This window comes from Gracilinanus agilis, chromosome 3 (assembly GCF_016433145.1).
Source record: "Gracilinanus agilis isolate LMUSP501 chromosome 3, AgileGrace, whole genome shotgun sequence".
Lineage (NCBI taxonomy): Eukaryota > Metazoa > Chordata > Mammalia > Didelphimorphia > Didelphidae > Gracilinanus > Gracilinanus agilis.
In genome coordinates, this window is record NC_058132.1 from 237,336,679 (window position 1) to 237,358,150 (window position 21,472).

Consider the following 21,472-nt stretch of genomic DNA (forward strand, 5'->3'; position numbering starts at 1 on the left):
TCATTCAACCCTTCACCATCTAAACCAGAGGTGTCAAGCATGAATTTTATAGGAACCAGATTAAAATGCAATTGAGAAATATTTGAAAAAATAAAAATGCAAAATAACAGATGATATGTGGTTTTCTAAATGATATGCAACTTGCAGGAATCTTTATGTATGATTGAGTGGTCCTCCTTTCTATTTGAGTTTGACACTATTTTTCTAAATTATTCCAATAGTCTACTAATAGTATCATCACTTCAAAACTTGCCCTTCATAAATCCATACTTACATAACTTCTTTCATTGAGCTTATTTTAAACCATGTTCAATTCTTCATGACCCTATTTGGAGTTTTCTTGGCAAAGACACTGGAATTTTTTGCCATTTCCTTCTCTGGCTCATTTTACAGATGAGGAAACTGAGACAAACTGGGATAAGTGACCTTTTCAGAGTCACAAGCCAACAAGTGTTTGAGGATTTGTGCTCATGAAAATTAGCCTTCCTAACTTCAAGTCAGGTACTCTAACCACCATGCCACCTAGCTATCTGTTCACACAGTTACTAAAACAATATTCCTAAAACAAAGATTTGACTATATCATTCCTCTGCTCAAAAATTGTCAATGATTCTCTATTATATAGAAAAATAGAGATTTCTCCTTGATATTTAAAGTTCTCCAACTCATCTTTCTGAGCATATTGTATGTTACTCCTTTTAAAGAACTCCACATTCCAAATGAGTTAATCTATCAGATATTATTCTCTAATTTAATTGCCATCTTTTGCTTTTATAACTGCATAGGATACTCCTGGCACCTTTGAGACTCTCTGTCTCTCCTCAGATTACCTTTTATTATGCTTAAAGTCATGTTTTATGTCAGAGAAAGAGAGAGAGAAAGTGAGCTCTTTGATGACAGGAACTTGTACAGTTTTATATTTGTGTACATAGTACATACTGTAGTGCTTTTAAGTCAATGAATGTATGGGATTTGAACATGGTTAAGGAAATATGTATACAACATTGATGATCTTGACAAAACAGAAGCAATAGAAACAAGTACAGTGGTGATATATTTTCAGCAAAACATAAAGAAATTTCTTTTTTGGATCCAGAGGCTTTTTTCTCGTGGTATTCCATCTTTTTTTTTTTTTTTTAACCCTTTACTTCTGTGTATTGACTTATAGGTGGAAGATTGGTAAGGGTAGGCAATGGGGGTCAAGTGACTTGCCCAGGGTCACACAGCTGGGAAGTGTCTGAGGCCGGATTTGAACCTAGGACCTCCTGTCTCTAGGCCTGGCTCTCAATCCACTGAGCCACCCAGCTGCCCCATCGTGGTATTCCATCTTAAACTGGAATGGAAGAAGCTGGGAAATAGAACTTTTCTGAACTTAGGAAAAGAACAAAATTCTGAGTTCATTTTAATTACAATTAAAATTCAGTCACAGAGGAAGAAATAGAATGCCAGGAGCTTAATATAGTGTGGTCTCATGATTCACCAAAGCCAACACGATCATTTTGAAGCACATGCTAAATCCTAGTGTATACTTAAATGTGATCAATGTAGTGACTGACTTAGATGTTCGTTCACCTTTCACTAAGCATTTTTCTCCAAGTTCGACTCAGACACATGACCATTTCTAAAGGCATTTTGTATTTATTTTGTAGCTTTAGAAGGATACTATTTACAGTTGACCTTTAATGCAAATCATAACAGAAAGACATTGGGAATAAAGCACTGGCAATATTAAAGTTATATTATTAACATGTTTGCAAATGGTATTTCTAAGTCATTAGAAAGAAAGCTCATTGTAAAATAAATGTTTATTCCTGGGTGATAAGTGCTATGGAAGAAGATGCACGTGGTTCTAAAATCCAGTGGAGTGCTTCTGTGAAGGTACACTACTGGGTGATTATAGAGTGCCAAGATGGAGAATGCTTCCAGAAGCTGAGCAGTGGAGTTCCAGGGGATATTCGGAAAGGTTAGCAGTTCAATTATTCACAACAACCTTTCTTTTCTTGTTTCCATGACTAGTGGTCCCACTGTTCTTCTCTTTCATTAACTCCTTCTTCTTCCTCTGGGAATGCTGAGTCATTCTGGTTTTTCAGATGTTTAACTCCTGAAAGCAGAAAGAACATTTTTTATTTTCAGTGCTTTTAAAGTGGAATTGAATAAGTGATATTTATTTCTGCAAGATCTGCTGCTTTGTGCAAATAAGGGGAATAGAAATGCCAGTGGAATGTTTTCAAGGTGCTGGCTATTGTTTTGTCTTTATTTCCCCTGAAGAACTTCAACAATGTAGTCTTATGTAAACCTTTTAATTCACTCAACAATAGCATAGCACAGGGCCAAGTTTCCATTAGACACAGGCTATCTTTTTCAATTAAATCATCTCTATTAACATCACAACCTATTAAAAACCTCTTAAGTATAGCCCCAGCTAAGAGACTTCTATTGTAACACCAAAATGCTATTCACTTCAGATTTAGAATTTCACCTGGCATTCATGTATTCTTTTTGCACAAGAGTATTTGAAATTCCTGGAAACTAAAGTCATAAAATGATTGAAAAGGTGCCATTCCCATAACTCACTTGCAACAAAAGCATCATAATTGTTGACTCCTTTATGCACCTAAATTCATAGACTGGGCTATTGAATTGCAAATAATTCAGCATTTCTCCATAACTACTTTATACTAATATCTCTATTAAAGTATCTTTGATATGTAATCTAAATTAGCTTTTAAACAATGAATCTAGACTGCACTGATCTCATCTCACCATTTTCAGCATGAAGCCTCTCCTGAGTCCCCTTCCTAGATCCTTTCCTTCCAAACTACCTTGTATTAATCTAATTTGTCTGTACTTATATTTATTCACTTTATAGTTGCACTACATAAAATATTATATGTGCTTGCTATCTTCCTCACTAAAATGTAAACTAATTGCAAGTAAGGATTGCTTCATTATTTATCCTATTATCCTCAGTGGCTAGTATAATGCCTGACATATAGGAGACACAGAATATATATGAATTGCTTGAACATTTTTGTCTATTTCTTTGGGCTATAGAGATGCAAATTTGCTAATCCCAGTCTCAGTGATTTGATGATAAAATTTAATCCATGAAAATGCTGTATGAAATAAGTCTAAAAATCTAAGGAAAAAAGATACAAAATTTGTAGAATTATTACTGAGGTCAGCAAGTCTCACTGTTTAAACTATTTCCTAAACAAGGGGTCGGCAACGTATGGCTCTAGAGCCTTATCTGGCTCTTTTGAGGGCCAGATATGGCTCTTTCTGCAGGAGCAATAAAGTCAATTTTTTTTTCAGGCCCTGTTACAGGAGTACGCACTGTTACAGGAGTGCGCACTGTGAGCACTGTACAGATCTCACGAAATTACATTTTAAAAAATGTGGCGTTTATGGCTCTCATGGCCAAAAAGGTTGCCGACCCCTGCCCTAAACCCTAGGATAGAAGAGGTTCCAGGATGTCTTCAAATACAGATTGCTTGCTCTCAGGGAAGAAACTGCACCAGTGCTTGTAAGAATGGATCTTCTCTTTGGTAAAGTATATGGATGGTGAGTATATCCTAGTATAACTTCTCACAGGCCCAGTAGCTTATCAAGCAAAGGGGTTTATTATTTTCAGGAAAACAGGGTTAGAGGAAATGGTTTTAGGAATGAAAGGGAGGTAAGCTAACTAAAATCTTCAAGGAATGTGTTTTGAACAACTTAACTTCTATCCCACTCACTAAATAATCTTTCTCCTAATCTAATGTAACTAGATTTAAGATGGAAAGGTTATCTTGCTTGAAGATAATTGAGATCTAGTAAGTGAGGTGATATTTCCCCGTACACTCAGCCTGATATAGTCTCTATGTAGTAAACCAGCAAGGTAACACTCTGCTCCCTAAGGTCAGAGATGAGCTAACAAAAAGCAATGCTACACTTCTTCCTAGCCTCCCTTGAACCCCAAAGCAGTGTCAAAAGTGTCCTTGCAAGTTGGGTATCTTGGTTTTTTATACCCAGGTTCTTAACTGCCCCAACTGCTCCCTCTCCTGGAGTTCTGGGGGAACTGTGGAATTCTGTGAGGCAGCCTTAACCACATTTAAGATCATGGATGCTACAATACTTACTTACTCAATAAACAGTATTCATTCTGTACCTGTCTAGAAGAGTATATCTCACAAGTAGCTCTAATTTTTCATGGAGGAGAGGGAGATCCTGGGTAGAAAAAGACTCATATCTGAAAAGCCAATCTATATTAATAAAAATATTTTTAATCCAAAAACTTATCTCAACAGATAGGAAGGATTAGTATTAAGGGGGTTCAGGAAAGGTTTCTTGTAGATGGTGGAATTTTATTTTGTCTTGAAGGAAGCTAAGGAAGCTGAGAAGTGAAGTGGAGAGAGAGAATTCTATTAATGTGAATAGCCACTGGAAAAGTCCAAAGCTGGAAGGGATTGTGTCTTGTGCAAGAAACATCAAAGAAGTATCACTAGATCACAGAATATGTTGGGAAAGAGTAAGGCAGAAAAAAACTAGAAATGTAGAAGGGAATCAAATTTTGAAGGACTTTGTGTGACAAAGAATTTTACATCTGATCCTGAAAGTTATAGGGAATTACTAGACTTTATCAACTAAGGCAGTGTCATGGTCAGGTATATGTTTTAGGAAGATTAATTTGACAACCGAGTAGAGGGTGGACTGGAATAGGGAGAGATTTGAGACAAGGAGACCAATCTAGACATGAGGTGAGGGGGCAGAGTCAAGATGGCCTCTGCTTAGACTCAGCAAAAGTCCAGACCTCTGTGAAAACCCTTCTACACAATCAAAAACAAAGTGCTTTGAGGGGAAAGAAAACCAAATCTAACAACAGGTCAGAGCCGGGGGACCCTCCTGCTGGATTCAAATTAAAAGGTACTAAAAAAAATAAAAGGTGGAATTTTTAAATTCTCTGGCTTAAGGAAAAGGAAGAAGGAAATTCCTAGGACCCCTCTATCACTTACTGTGGGGTCACTGGAATCACTGGGGAAAGGGCTCTAGCCTGAAGGGAGCTGTGCCAGGCTCAGGGTGCTGATCATAGTCAGCAGTGTGGTAGCTGGAGGAGATGCACAAAGAGGGGAGCCTAGCCTCAGTCAAAATTCTTCATCTTGCCCCACCTCAGGTTTTGGCCTCAGGGTACATCCAGCTCCCCCCTGGCTTAACCTTATCAATAGGACAGATACAAAGCCTTCAGAGGCCAGGGAAACTCAATCTCCAATAGCCCTCCCCAACTGACTTTGCTGAGAGCCTTGATGACTGCAACCACTACAGAATACTTTAATAACAAGGCAGGAAGCACATCTCCCTTTATCCTCCACACCTGTACCTACACCTTCAGCTTCTGATGCTAGCTGGGGAAGATCTGACCTCAGGACTCATTAATACACAATCAGCTTAATCTAGTCAATCAGCAAAGCAGAGAAGAAGCCCCTTCAGGACAAAATAGCCCAAACCCACAGATCCAGCAAAAACAGAGGAGCAAGATTACAGCCAATGACAGGGGGGAAAGAAGGAAAAAATATGAGTAAACAACAGAAAACAATAAAAAGAAATTACAATGGACAGCTTCTATCCAGGTAATGAACAAAGGGCAAATGGAACAGAGGAGGATCAAGGAACACCAAGAAAAAAATACAGAAATTCCAGGGAATTGGACAAAGGCTCAGAAGAACTCGAAACACAATTCAAATAATAATTAAGAGAGGCTGAAGACAATTAGGAAAAGAACTTATAAAGCAAAATAAGTCATCTGTAAACAGAGGCACATGAACTAAAGCAAGAAAATAGTATGTTAAAAACCAGAATTGACCAGCTTGAAAATGAGGGAAAGAAGGTTAAAGATGACCTACAAAGAAAAACCAGAAGGAGAAGGATGACCAAACAGCCAGGGATGAAATTCAGTCTTTAAACATTAGAATGCAATAACTAGAAGCAAATGACTTCACAAGGCAATAAGAGCCTATAAAACAAAATCAAAAGAATGAAAAATTGAGGAAAATATGAAACATCTCATTGACAAAACTATAGACATGGAAAATAGATACAGGAGAGACAGTTTAAGAATTATTAGACTACTAAAAAATCATGACAAAATAAAAAGCCTGGACATCATTCTGTAGGAAATTATCCAAGAATACTGCCTCAACATTCTCAAACAAGAGGGAAAAGTGGAGATTGAAAGAACCCACAGATTACCTACTGCATTTAATTCCCAATTAACAATGCTCAGGAATGTTATTGCTGAATTCAAGAACTACCAGACTAAGGAAAAAATATTACAAGGTGCTAAGAAGAAGTCATTCAGATATCATAGAACCATAGTTAGGATAATATAGGACCTGGCTGCATCCACACTGAAGGACCAGAAAGCATGGAATATGACATTCCAGAAAGCAAGGGAACTGGATCTACAACCAAGAATCAACTACCCATCAAAACTGACTATATTCGTGCAGGGGAAAGTATGGTCATTTAATAAAGTAGAAAACTTTTAAGCATTCATAAAGAAAAGACCTGACTTAAACAGTAAATTTAATGCTCAAACACAGAACTCAAGAGAACCACCAAAAAATAATTAAGAAAAGGAAAACAAACAAAGAAACTTTATTTTAAGGGACTCAGTAAGTTGAAATTATTTGTATTCCTGAAAGAAAAGATGATGTTGGTAACTCTTAAAAATTGTTATTATCATCAGGGTAGCCATACACACACACACACACACACACACACACACACACACACACACACACTTAGAGGAAACAGTGACAGACAAATTGTATAGGATGAAATGTCAATATATATGTATATGTATGTATACATATATATGTATAAATCTAGGGGTAAAAAAGAGGATAATACTAAGAGAAATGAGAAAAGACACAAAATGGGGTAAATTTACATTTCATAAAAAAGCACATGGGGGAGGGGTGGTGGAAGACCAATACAATGGAAGGGTGAAAGAGGTTGGAGATAGGTAATACTTAATTCTTACACTCTTTGAAATTGACTCAAAGAGGGAAGAACAATCAAATCAATTGGGGCAGAGAATTGTATTGTGCCCTACAGAGAAATAGAAGAGTAATAAATGGACTGGTGGGAAGTGAAGCAATATAAGAGAGGAAGAGGTGGGGGGGTAGTTTAAAAGGCACTAAAATAAGAGAGGAATCAATAAGAGAGAAGGTGCTGGGAAGGGGAGTAACATTATGGAAGGGAAAGTGGGGAAACTGACTAAAAGCAAAAAGTTGGAGGGGACAGTAAGAGGGATAAGAGAAAAGGCAGAACCTACAGAGGAAGTCAAAATAGAGGGAAATACACAGATAGTAATCATAACTGTGAATGTGATGAACTCACCAATAAAAAGGAAGCAGATAGCAAAATGGATTTAAAACCAGAATCATGCTATATGTTGTCCGCAAGAAAAACACTTGGGGCAGATAGATATACACAGGGTAAAAGTAAGATGGTGGAGCAGAATTTACTGGACTACAACTGAGACAAAGAAGACAGGAGTAGCAGTTATGATCTATAATATTTAAATTAATGTCCAATACTTCAAGTATTATATTTTATAAAGTTTCTTATCTGACAAAATAGAACCATTTGACTAAGTTTTTCTACTTGCTCAAAAATCCCATGTCCACAGTTGTTACCGCAGGAAGAGAAGAGAGTGAGAGACAGAAATGCACAAAATTTATATCCTGTCTATGTCAGCATGTAACAACAGGAAGAGAGTGAGGTTCTGGGAATTATAGTTTTTTAGGGTAATTAATTCTAATTACACAATCACCCCTGGGATCCTTTGGGAGACTTGTCTCCCCAATGGATCATGTAAAGAGAATATTGTACTAATTTGGAGATAAAAGGGAAAGAGAACAAAAGCAATGATTGTTAGGCACAATGAAAAAAGCTAATTGGGGGAAGTTACTTTTGGCATAAAAATGTACATTCAAAACAAATGCATTCAACCCCCCACAGCTAGCTCAATTTCAGTACATCCCACAGTTCATTCTTGATCTTTTGGTGTAATGTGAGGTTTTTGCAGGCATATCCATGGTGCCTTCTCTAAGCAGTTCACTTCCTGAATTCTGGGAGGTAGCAACTTTCTTATCCTAAAATTATTCTCAAACAAGAAAAACTTTTATAAAACTAGAATTTTATGACAATTATACAATGCCCCCTGAGGAGGGTGTTGACAAACACATGGGTCAACTCAGAATACATTAATTTTCATGATGAAAATAACTTTTTTTAAAAGACTATATAGCAGCTATTCAATAAAACCTTTTGGGTCTAAAATATCACCAAAAGAATCTATATCATTCTGGTGGAGGAAAAGAGTAAGCTGAAGAATTAGAAATAGAAAAAAACATCCAGAAGCCACCAGGTTATCTGGGTAATGCTCCCTTCTTGAAAATCAACCAGTGGTGTCACACCCTCTATGAAAGCCTTCCCACCTCCTGGATGAGACTGTAAGAGCCACAAAAGGCAAGTATTTATATGTCTCATCCATTACATTTTTATAAATGCAGAGGTGAGGATTATAATAGTGCTATACACTTCAGCTACTAAATGGACCCTTACCTCTTGTTGTAAACAACTCAAAGGTACTTTTACAATGGTATTTTCTCCAGTCCAGTCACATGGGAGGTACAAATAAAGATAATTTAACAGCACATATAGCTAATTGTCAAAACACAGTAACTTAAAGTGACATAGTGTAACAGAACCTAACGAACAAAATAAAATCTTAAAACAAGCAATCAGCAAATACAATGTATATGACAGGATACAGGCAATGAATTCAAGAGTAATTTTTTTCCAATTCCAATACAGAGACTTCCATGAAACAAAGGAGTCTGAAAAGGCTTAAAAATTTCACCTTCAGACTCACCTACATTCCTTTGGTCACACCTCTGGGATCTCCAATAGAAAGGGAGAATTCCACACTGAGCATAATGTGGAGGAATCCCATATTGGATGTGTTATAGAGACTGGGCATGCCAGAATGGCAAGGAGGTATAGGGACATGAATTTCTCCCCTGAATCTCAGGATTATTCAAGATAATTGCAAGAACCAGTGCTCCAAGTAACAATAGTAAGAGAAGATACCCCAAAACTCTGAGCTGAGCAAGCTCTGTAATTCTCTCCTGGAATGGGAGCTGTTTGAGACAGGCAGGAAATTGGGCCATGCTTGCAATTCAACTTCCTGTCTGTAGTTTAAAAGAGTAGCCTTCCTTCCCCTCCTCCCAGGTGTAAAAACACTAGAGAGCAGTTTACTTCCCCTGCCATGTAGACAGGGAGTTAAGAGGGTAGAAGCATCTCCTCAGGTAAAAGCCCTTTATGAGGCTAATTATTGCCTAATTATTGATAATATACACCCAGGCTTCCAATACAAGTAGCATCCAAGCACTCAGGGGTGTAAAGTAAAGAGGGATTTATACTTTCCCAGCTCCCCAGAGAGTGGCTCCAAGAATTCCCAGCTTGTGTGTTCTAAAAGACACATTAAACAGCAGCAGGCACATGACTAAGTTTTTTACGTGCTCAAAAATCCCACGTCTCTCACTCTCTTCTCTTCCTGTGGTAACAACTGTGGACATGGGATTTTTGAGCACGTAGAAAAACTTAGTCATGTGGTTCTATTTTGTCAGATAATAAACTTTATAAAATAAAAAAAATGGATTTCATTAAAAGAGATAAGGAAGGAAATTACATCTTGATGAAAGGCAGTATAAATAAAGAAGAAATATCAATACTCAACATATATGAACCAAAAGATACAGCAGTCAGATTTCTAAAGGAGAATTTAAAGGAGCTTAAGGAGGAAAAAGATAGTAAAATCATACTAGTGGGGGACTTTAACCTTCCTCTATCTGAGCTAGATAAATCAAACCAAAAAATAAATAAGAAAGAAGGGAAGTGAATGAAATGTTAGAAAAATTTGAGCTAATAGATATTTTGAGAAAAAAAGACTAGGAGCTGGTACTCTGAAAAAACAAATAAAATAAAGTACTGGTTAATCTAATAAAAAAATAAAGAAGAAAACCAAATTAACAGTATCAAAGATGAAAAGAGAGACCTCACCTCTAATGAAGAAGAAATTAAGGTAATCATTAAAAACTATTTTGCCCAATTATATGGCAATAAATATGACAACCTAGGTGAAATGGATGAATATTTACAAAAATGTAAGTTGTCTAAATTAACAGAAGAGGAAATAGAATATTTAAACAATGCTATCTCAGAAATAAGAAATTGAACAAGTCATCAAGGAACTCCCTAAGAAAAAATCCCCAGGGCCAAATGGATTCACAAGTGAATTCTATCAAACATTTAAAGAACAAGTAATACAAATACTATACAGACTATTTGACAAAATAAGCAAAGGAGGAGTTTTACTAAATTCCCTTTATGACACAAATATGGTACTCATTCCAAAGCCAGGCAGACTAAAAACAGAGAAAGAAAACTACAATCTCCTTAATGAACATAGATGCAAAAATCTTAAATAGAATACTAGCGAAATGACTCCAGCAAGTTATCAGGAAGGTTATTCACTATGGTCAGGTAGGATTTATACCAGGAATGCAAAGATAGTTTAATATTAGGAAAACTATCCACATAATAGACCATATCAACAACCAAACCAACAGAAATCACATGATTATCTCAATAAATGCAGAAAAAGCCTTTGACAAAATTTGACTCATTCCTATTGAAAATACTAGAAAGTTTAGGAATAGATGGGTCTTTCCTTAAAAATAATAAACAGTATATATTTTAAACCATCAGCAAGCATCATCTGCAATAGGGATAAATTAGAAGCCTTCGCAATAAGATCAAGAGTGAAGCCAGGATGCCCATTAACATCTCTATCATTTAACATTGTATTAGAAATGCTAGAAATAGCAATTAGAGAAGAAAAAGGAATTGAAGGGACTAAAGTAGGCAACGAGGAGATTAAACTCTCACTCTTTGCAGATGATATGATGGTCTACTTATAGAATCCTATAGAATCAACTAAAAAGCTAGTGGAAATAATCAACAACTTTAGCAAAGTTGCAGGATATAAAATAATCCCACATAAATCATCAGTATTTCTATATATTTCCAACACTCAGCAGCAAGAATTAGAGAAATTCCATTTAAAATCACACAATATTAAATAATTAGGAATATATTTACGAAGACAAACACAGGAACTATATGAAAGCACTATAAAACACTTTCCACACAATTAAAACTAGATTTAAATAATTGGAAAAACACTAATTGCTCACAGGTAGGATGAGCTAATATAATAGAAATGAAAATCCTACCCAAATTAACTTACTTATTTAGTGTCATACCCATTAAACTATCAAAAAATATTTTTAGTATATTAGAAAAAAATGTAATAAAGTTCATTTGGATGAACAAAAGATCAAGAATATCAAGGGAACTGTTGAAAAAAATGTGAAGGATGGAGGCCTAGCAGTATGGGATCTTAAACTGTACTATTGTAAGAGGGAAATTTAGGTATTTTATGGATATATATTTAAAACGTGGCCACCAGGAATCAACAGTTCAGATTGATTCCGTAATTAAATCAGACTCAAGTCAGCATCCTGTTAAGGCAAGTTTATTTACAATTAGGAAGGTGAAGGTATAGGATTAAAGAGAAAGGGGAGAGGCTAGTCCAGGCCTGGTTAGGCCTGGACGAGAGAGAAGGTTAAAAGGCTAAATAAATCAGGCTACAAGCCACAAGGCCTAGCAATCAGATAGGCTAATGCCTATTTAAGGCAAAGTTTAGAAGCAGCCTAGGTAGGCCAAGGAAGTCAGCCTAACTTACCCACATGACAATACAGAGTGCAAGTGTTCTGTGGTCTCAGGAGAGATCATTCAGCACCAAGTTCAGAGTGGGAACTGCCTTAATAGGAAGTAACTAACAAACTTAAAGAGATAATGTCTTTCATCACTTCCTGTGGGCCCACCTCTAATTCAAGTGGACAAATGGCAGTCTCTACACTGATTTGGACTGCCCAAAGGGCAGTCCCTTGTTCTTGATTTGTTACTTATTGTCACGTGTGTGTAACTCCTCTCCCCTCCCCACTAAGGAAGGTGAGGGTGACATCATTTCTACAGCTAGGATGAGTAGATTTTTGACTATGAATCGGCTAGAGTCAATTCTATTTACACACTATAAAGCCTTAGTCATCAAAAAAATTTGGTACTGGATAAGAGAGAGAAGGTTGAATCAATGGAATAGACTTGGGGTAAATGACCTCAGCAGATAGTGTACAATAAACCCAAAGATCCCAGCTTTTGGAAAAAAAAAAAAACCTATTATTTGACAAAAACTGCTGGGAAAATTGGAAAGCAGTATGGGAGAGATTAGGTTTAGATCAACCTCTCATACCCTACACCAAAATAAATTCAGAATGGGTGAATGACTTAAATATAAAGAAAGAAACTATAAGTAAATTAGGTCAATATAGAATAGTATACCTGCCAGTTCTATGGGAAAAGACAGATTTTAAGACCAAGAAAGAGATAGAGAATATTACAAAATGTAAAATGAATAATTTTGATTACATTAAATTAAAAAGGTTTTGTACAAAGAAAACCAATGCAAACAAAATTAGCAGGGAAGTAAAAAATTGTGAAAAATCTTTATAAAAAAACCTCTGACGAAGGTCTAATTACTCAAGTTTACAAAGAGCTAAATCAATTGTTCAAAAAATCAAGCCATCCCCCAACTGATAGATGGGCAAGGGACATGAATAGGCAATTTTCAGATAAAGATATCAAAACTATCAATGAGCACATGAAAAAGTGTTCTAAATGTCTTATAATTAAAGAAATACAAATCAAAACAATTCTGAGGTTTCGCCTCACACCCAGCAGATGACTAAAATGACAGCAAAGGATAGTAATTAATGCTGGAGGGGATGTGGCAAAAATTGGAACACTAATGGATTGCTGGTGGAGTTGTGAATTGATCCAGCCATTCTGAAAGGCAATTTGGAACTATGTCTAACGGGCTTTAAAAGATTGCCTGCCCTTTGATCCAGCCATACCACTGCTGGGTTTGTAACCCAAAGAGATAATAGGGAAAAATACCTGTACAAAAATATTTATAGCTGTGCTCTTTGTGGTAACAAAAAAATGGAAAATGAGGAGATGTCCTTTGATTGTGGAATGTATAAACAAGTTGTGGTATCCATTAGTGATGGAATACTATTGTGCTAAAAGGAATAGTCAACTCGAGGAATTCCATGTGAACTGGAACGACCTCCAGGAATTGATGCAGAATGGAAGGAGCAGAGCCAGGAGAACATTGTACACAAAGACTGATACACTGTGGTAGAATTGAACGTAATGGACTTCTCTACTAGCAGCAATGTAAGGATCCAGGACAATTCTGAGGGATTTATGAGAAAGAAACGCTATCCACATCCAAAGAACTGTGGGAGTAAAAACACAGAAGTAAAACAACTGATTAATCACATATTTCGAAGGGGATATGATTGGGGATGTAGACTCTAAAAGATCACCCTAGTGTAAATATTAGTAATATGGAAGTAGGTCTTGATCAATGATACATGTAAAACCCAGTGGAATTGCTCATTGATTACAGGAGAGGGATGAGAGGAGGGGAGGGGAAAAATATGAATCACGGAAGCATTTTAAAATATTCAAAACTAAATTAATTAATTAAACTTAAATTTTAAAAAATTAGACATGAGGTAATATGGGTCTGTACTAGAGTGGTAGCAGTATCTGAGGAGATAAAAGGAAGCATGCAAGAGACGTTTCAAGGGGGAAATTGATAGGACTTGGCAAAAGAATGAATCTGAGGGTGAGGGTGAGAGAAAATGAAGATTTAAGAATGACCTAGACCTGAGAAACTTGGAGGATAATAGCACTTAAAAAAACACAACAAAAAACAGACAGACAAAAAACCTCTTACTTTCTGTCCTAGGATCAATATTGTATATATTGGTTCTAAGACAGAAGGTAAAGTCTAGGCCAGTGGTTCCCAAACTTTTTTTGCCTACAGCCCCCTTTCCAGAAAAAGTATTACTTAGTGGCCCTGGAAATTAATTTTTTTAAAATTTTAATAGCAATTAATAGGAAACATAAATGCACCTGTGGCCATCACCTCTCTCCTGGATCACTTCAGCACCCACCAGGGGGTGGTGGAGCCCACTTTCGGAATCACTGGTCTAGGCAATGCCGGGTTTAGTGAATTGCCCAGAGTCACACAACTAGGAATATCTGAGGCCAAATTTGAACACAGGACCTCCCCTCTCTAGGCCTGGTTCTCAATTCACTGAATCACCTTCCTGCCCCCAGTGGCAGCATTCTTGACAGTAATAGGGAAGTTTGGAAAGTAGGAAGACTTCGGGGCAAAGAAAACAGGTTCCATTCTGGACATGTTTAGTTTTAGATACTATAGGACATTCAGTTGGAGATGTCATTCTGAAGGTTATATAAAGATAATAATATTTTAAAATCATAAACACTTATATGATTATTGAATATATGGCTGTTAATGAAATCTCCAAGTAAAATAGTATAAAGAGGAAAGAGAAGAAGGACCTCACCCTCAACATAGCCCTGAGAGATACGTACTTTTTGGGGTATACAAAGAACAATTAGAACTCTCACTGGCTGAAACCTATATGTGATATTAAGAAAGAAAATTGGCTTCACAACATTGGAAATTATTTTACTTAAGGCACTGGAAAGAACATGTGAATTTTAGAATAAAAAATACCACCATCTTAGTGACAATGACAAAAAAACAAAAACAAAAAGAAAACCATTAGCAGAACCACTGATTCCTTAGGAGACTTTCCATTAGTGGACATTGAAGGTCAAGTTTCCTGTTCTGGCTAACAGGTCATTACATCATCTCTAATCTAGGGAGGAAAGGGGGTCAAGCTTCTTCATTAGCATTGGAATGTAAAGAGCCCGAACCTTTAAAGCTATGTTCCAAACTTGAACCCAGTTTCCAAGAGTACACATAAGATCATTAAATTTAATAATTGGAAATTATATAATCCAAACTCTACTCAAACAATAGAGTTTCTGACAAATGACTACTCAACCTCCAGGTATCTCTAGTAAAGAAAAGTTTTCTAGACAACTGGGATAAGCTACCCCAAAATTGGACAGCTTTGTTCTTCAAAATGCTCTTTTATTTACTGAGTTAAATATCTGACTCTAATTTCTACTGTTTGGTGCTAGACATGGCATCCAGAGCAACATATCTACTTCCCTTTCTATAGCTAAAAAGAATGATGACAAAAGCACTGGAATTGGAGTCAGAAGTTCTGTGACCCTGTGGCACAATTGGACTCCTTTCATATTCTTCAACTTTTTAAAGAAGGATAATACTTTTATCAACTGCTTCACTATTTTTACAAAGAAAGTGCTTTTAAACCTCGAATAATTAAATAAGAGTTATTATATTATATTTGAAGATAACTATTATGGTTCATCTTAATCTTCTCTTCTCCAATCTAAAGAGAATGCCAAAATCTCAGAGAAAGAGGGACCTCACAGCCCTCCAATTAAGTACAGTGCAAACTTAATTGAAAATCTCCTGCACACAATTACCAGATAGAATAGAAAAACAGACAAGATTGAAAAATTCACAAAACTAGTTCAAATAAAACAGAAAATGAACAGTCTGATAGAGTGGGAGGGAGGGAGGGGATGATTAAATCAGAGGACCTAAGTTCAATTCTTGTTGCTACACTTACTACCTTGGACAAATGATTTCATTTCTAGAAGCCTCAATTTCTTCATCTCTAAAAGTGAGGTTTGAAATCCATGATTTTCAAAGGTCCCTTCCATTTCTAAATTTTATGATCCATTGCATCCAATTGCTTTTAACTTCATCAAAGTCCAGAGGCTTCTCCATTAACAAACTAATTAGTCACACATATAAAATATGTTTTGCATGTTAGGACTCATTCTTGGCTTCCTTTCAGTTTCAGTACTATAATAATTTTATTTCATTTATTTAAATTTGCTGATCAATCAGGATTTGGGCTGAAAACCTGGTATGAGAGACGAGTTTTAAATTTCCTTTTCTGAAACCACATACTTTGCTAAAAGGTATGTGATGAGTGAGGTAAGCAACTATATTGAATATATTAATGTGGTTTTGGCACCAGTTTTCCCCAGGTGGTTCAGTACTTCATCACTGATTTTATTCCCCTGTGACTTAGATTAAGCAACATGTAGGTGCTGTGGATGAGATACAGACTATTATCAAAGGGTTTTGCAGCTAGTTCAATAATCATATTCAGCAAAGTATTTTACTATTGTTGAATGGATTACTATCCGAGTACTTTTTTGGCTTGAAATTATTCTCTTTATTGAAGAAAACCAAAACAAAATAGTTGAGTACTTCTGTTTTTTCTGTCATGTATTAACATCATTGCACCTTCCCTAAGCAATAAGGACTATCATTTCCTAGCTCCAAGGTTAACTTTAAAAAAAATGTAATTGAATTTTTTTTTCATTATCTGTCTTTTCTCCTTCCCAGAACTTCCTCAACTGAGAAAAATGTGCGTGTGTGTGTGTGTGTGTGTGTGTGTGTGTGTGTGTTGTAGAGATGATTCCACTTGGCAACAATGTCATGCTGCTAGCAATAGCAGGAGGGAGGGGAGTGAGTGATTAGGATCCTTTCTCCTCCCCATCCTGGGTTTTTCCCCAGAATAACAGTTATAACAGAAACCCTTGCAGGCCAAAAATGGAGGCTATATTAACTTGGGCATCTCAGGGCTAAATTGGCTCACAAATAGGGAATTATCCCACAGAAATTAGTAGCTTCCACTGTAGGAAGATTATTTCCAAAGCCCCTGGTAGCTAAAGGGCTCAGAATGACTTCAAACAGCTGCCTTGCCCTCTGGATCACAGCTATGCTCAGAGCTTGCCTGAATGAAGATTGGCTTTGGTAATGTATGGATGGAGTTGGTAAAGCCTATAAATATTAACTTCATACAACCCACAAACTTAACAAGGGAAGGGATTTATTAATTTGGGAAAACAGGAAAGGAAGGATTATTTCTAGGATGGAGGGTGAGGTAAAACTATCTAGTATCTTCAGGATATTGACAGAAATAGCAATCCCCCTGAGGGGAATGCCTCTGAGTAATTTACTCCCTCACCAAACTTTCTCTTAAATCTAATGTTATTCTAGTTAAGATGGTGAAGGTAATCTTGATTGTAGATCCATATTGTTTAAAGATTAGCTGGGATACTGCATATGAGTATTTTCACAGTGCTCCCAGCCTGGTTTAATTTGTATGGAGTAAAACAGCAAAGAATCATGCTGCTCCCTAAGGTCAGAACTAAGCTAGCAGAGAAGTAAAATCCTACTCCTCTCAAACCACCCAGCTCCCCCAAAGAGTGACCTTGCCAAGCTGGGTGTCCTGCTTTTATACCCACATTCTTTACTGCCCCAACTGCCCCTCTCCTGGAGTTCTGGGGGTACTGTAGAATTCTGTGAGGCAGCTCACACCACTTAAGGTCATTCATGTTACAGTGTGTATACAAGTATCCTGTTCTATACTGTCTATCAAGGACATGGTAACATATTTCACTGTCAGTCTTTTAGAACCATTGTTAATAATTATGTCATCCAGGGTTCCTAAGTCTCTTAAAGTTGTTTGTTTTTACCATATTGTCCTGTATAAATTGTTCTCCTGCTTCTGCTCCATTCGTTCTATACAAGTTCATAAACTTTTCCCATATTTCACTGAAACCATTCTTTTTATTGTTTCTTACTACACACTGGCACTCAAACACATTTATATAACATAACATGTCCAGACATTCCCAATTAACAGATATTCCTTTAGATCCCCATCCTTTGCTACCCAAAAAAGAGATATAAATTTTTTCACATACTTAATTCTTCCCTTTATTCACTTCTCAGACAGTGAGGTGATACACTGGATATCAAAGTGCACCTGGAGTCAGAAAGACTACAGTTTAAATCTGCCTCAGATTCTAACTAGCTATGTAAGCTTGGGCTAGTCACTTAACCTGTGCCTGAGTCTTGTTTCCTCAACTGTAAAAAAAAAATTAGGATAATAATAGGAACTACCTCAAAAGGTTGTTGTTGCCCTTCACTTCTTTCCCTCCTATTTCCCTGTTAAATATATTTCTATACTCAACTGTGTTTCTCTGTGTGTTTCTATGTTCTGCCCTCATTTGACCAGTTCAGGTGATTGTAATGTTTAAGGATCACTCTTCCTTTCCTTGTGTATATATAGACTTCTACTTGCATTTACTCACATTATGTGAGATAATTGTGTGTTGGAAGCCTAGGACAATCTTCTTTCCTTTCTTTTCCACTCTTAAGATCATTAGAACATAGCAAACACTCCCAGGCATTCTGTAGCTCCCTCTATGACCCCTGATAATGATAGAGTTCAGAGGGTACACATGAATCATCTCCCATTTTAGAATTAGAATATAAACTGTTTAATTTGTCCTTTTAAATCTGCATTGTTGCTTTTTTATATTTACCTTTTTTATGCTTCTTTTAACTCCTTAGTTTATACGTCAAAATTTTTACATGGCTCTGATCTTTCTATAAAGAATGCTAAGAAATCCTTTGTTTCACAAAACAATTAATTTTTTTTACCAATGGAATTTTACTCAGTTTTGCTGGGTAACTTATTCTTCCTTGTAAGCCTTCTGTAAAATATTTTTACATGATCTCTGCTCTTTGATAGTGGTGGCTGCTAAATAGCCAATTATCCTAAATGTGGTTTCTTAGTATTTTCTTTCTGGCTGCTTTCAGTATTTTTAATTGATCTGGAAGTGGATTTTGATTGATCTGATCTATGGATTTTGGCTATAATATTTCTGAAAGTTTTACATTTGGGGATTTCCTTCAGGACGTGACTACTTTATTCTATTTCCATTTTGCCCTCCTGTATAAAGAGCTCTGGAGAGGTTTTATTTTATGATTTCTTAAAATATTATATTTAGGTTCTTGGAGGAGGTCATGGCTTCAGAAAAGTCAATACTTTCTGAAATTTTTTATTTTATTTTATTACAATAATTCTTCCTTCTCCTCCCTGTACCAAAGAAGGCATCATCCAGTAAACAGATATGTATATATAGATTATGTCTTTTGTGGTCCCATTTTTCAGTTCATCCTCTGGAGGTGAACATTCACAAGTTATTGTTCCAATATTAAATCTCTAGCTATATAAAATGTTCTTTGTTCTACTCATTTAGCTTTTCATTATCTCATGTAGTTCTTTCTGAGTTTTTTTAGAAATTAACCTGCTTGTTGTTTCTTAAAGCACAGTAATATTCCATTATAATCAGGTACTACAATTTTTTAGCCATTTTTCTCCAATTGATTGATGTGCCCCCTCAGTTTCAAGTTCTTTATCATCATAAAGAAAGCTACCATAAAAATCTTGGAACATATATGTTCTTTTTTCTTTTCCCTTGATCTCCTTGGAAAACAGACTCAGCAATGTCATTGCTGGATTTAAGGGTAGATGCAGTTTTATAACTCTGGAAGTAATTTGAAATTGCTCTCCAAAATTATTAGATCAGTTCACAGTTCTACCAACAGTGTATTAGTATCCTCATTTTTCTACATCCTTGCCAACATTTTTCACTTTACCCTTTTGTAATTTTAGCCAATCTGGTGGTATGAGATGATACCTCAGAATTATTTTAGCAGAGGTAATTTAGAGCCTTCTTTCATATGCCTGTATATGGCTTTGATTTCTTCATTCAAAAACTGTCCATATCTTTTGCCCATTTATTAATTAGAGGTTGGCTCTTATCCTTATAAATTTGACAAAGTTCTCCATATATTTTAGATAGAAGATTCTTTCCAAGGGACTTTCTGTGAAATTTCCCTTTTAATTTCTGCTTTCCCTCTAATCTTGACAACATTTGTTATTATTTGTACAAAACTTTTTCATTTTAATGTACAGGAAAATATCCATTTTACATCTTGAAGTTGTCTCCATCTCTTTTTGACTCATGAACTCCTCTCCTATTCATAAATTTGATAAGTAATGTGTTACTAGTTCTTCTAATTTGCTAATAAATCATGTATCCATTCCAATCTCATATTAGTGAATACGGTAAGATGTTGGTCTATATCTAGTTTTTGACGAACTCTTTTCTAGTTGTCCCTGCAATTTTTGCCAAATTTTGTTTTCTTCTCCTAATAGTTTGGATCGATGCTTTCATCAAATATAAGATTAGTATAATATTTTACTTTTTAATGTATATCTGTTTTCTTCCACTTACCTATCTTTCTATTTCATAGTATGAAATCGTTTTGATAATTATTGCTGCTTTATAATAAAGTATAACATTTGGTACTGCTAGATTGCCTTCCTTTATATTTTTTTTCATTGATTATTTTTGATATACTTAATCCTTTGTTCTTTGAAATGAATTTTATCTTTTTCTAGCTCAGTAATTTTTTCATTAATTTTATTGGGATGATATTAAATAAATTAATTAATTTAGGTAGGATTGTCACTTCAAGTGTATTGACTCTGTTCTTCCACAAACAATTAGTATTTATTCAATTAGGGGGCAGCTGGGTAGCTCAGTGGATTGAGAGCCAGGCCTAGAGACAGGAGGTCCTAGGTTCAAATCCGGCCTCAGACACTTCCCAGCTGTGTGAACCTGGGTAAGTCACTTGACCCCCATTGCCTACCCTTACCAATCTTCCACCTATAAGTCAATACACAGAAGTTAAGGGTTTAAAATTTAAAAAAAAAGTATTTATTCAATTATTTAGATCTGGCTTCATTTGTATAAAACTCTTTTACCGATTATTTCAAATAATTTATTTAACATTGGAATTAGTATATCATAAAATGTTTGGTAGAATTCACTCATTAATTCATCTGGTCCTGGTTCTTTTTTTTAGGAAATTCAGTTATGGACCATTCAATTTCTTTGTCTAAACTAGGTTTATTAGATAATCTATTTCTTGCTCTGAGCCTATTTTGTAATCAAATGTTTCACACTCTCTTCTATTATCTCTTTGTTGTTGTTGTTGTTGTTTTGCTTTGTAAATTTTTGTTATCCTAGAAAGTCATTAGCTTCCCTTTGTCCAATTCTAATTTTAGTAAGTTATGTTCTTCTGAAAGTTTATGGATCTCTTTTCCTAATTGGGTAACCCTTCTTTTTTAATTTTCTTGATTTTCTTGCATTTCTTGCTCTTATTTTTTCCTTATTTTACTCAACCTTTCTCCTTTGTTTTTTGAAGACATTTTAAAGCTTTTCTAAAAACTTTTCTGGCTTGCATCTGTTTGACATTTTTCTCTGCTGTTTTATAAGCAGATGTTTTAACTTTAGTGTCTTCTGAATTTGAATCAAGGTCTTCTCTGTCCCTGTAATAGCTATCTACAGTTGGGTTCTTTCTCTTTTGCTTACTTATCTA

General features: G+C 35.8%; 1 protein-coding gene across 1 annotated transcript in view; it reads right to left on the reverse strand.

Moving 5' to 3' along the window:
* Nucleotides 1–2,012: 2,012 nt before the first annotated feature.
* PPP1R1C (protein phosphatase 1 regulatory inhibitor subunit 1C) overlaps nt 2,013–21,472 on the reverse strand; it is a 235,329-nt gene continuing 215,869 nt past the window's right edge. The window contains exon 6 of the mRNA XM_044666473.1: nt 2,013–2,101. Coding sequence (XP_044522408.1) covers nt 2,013–2,101 — 89 coding nt within the window. The remainder of the gene's footprint in view (nt 2,102–21,472) is intronic.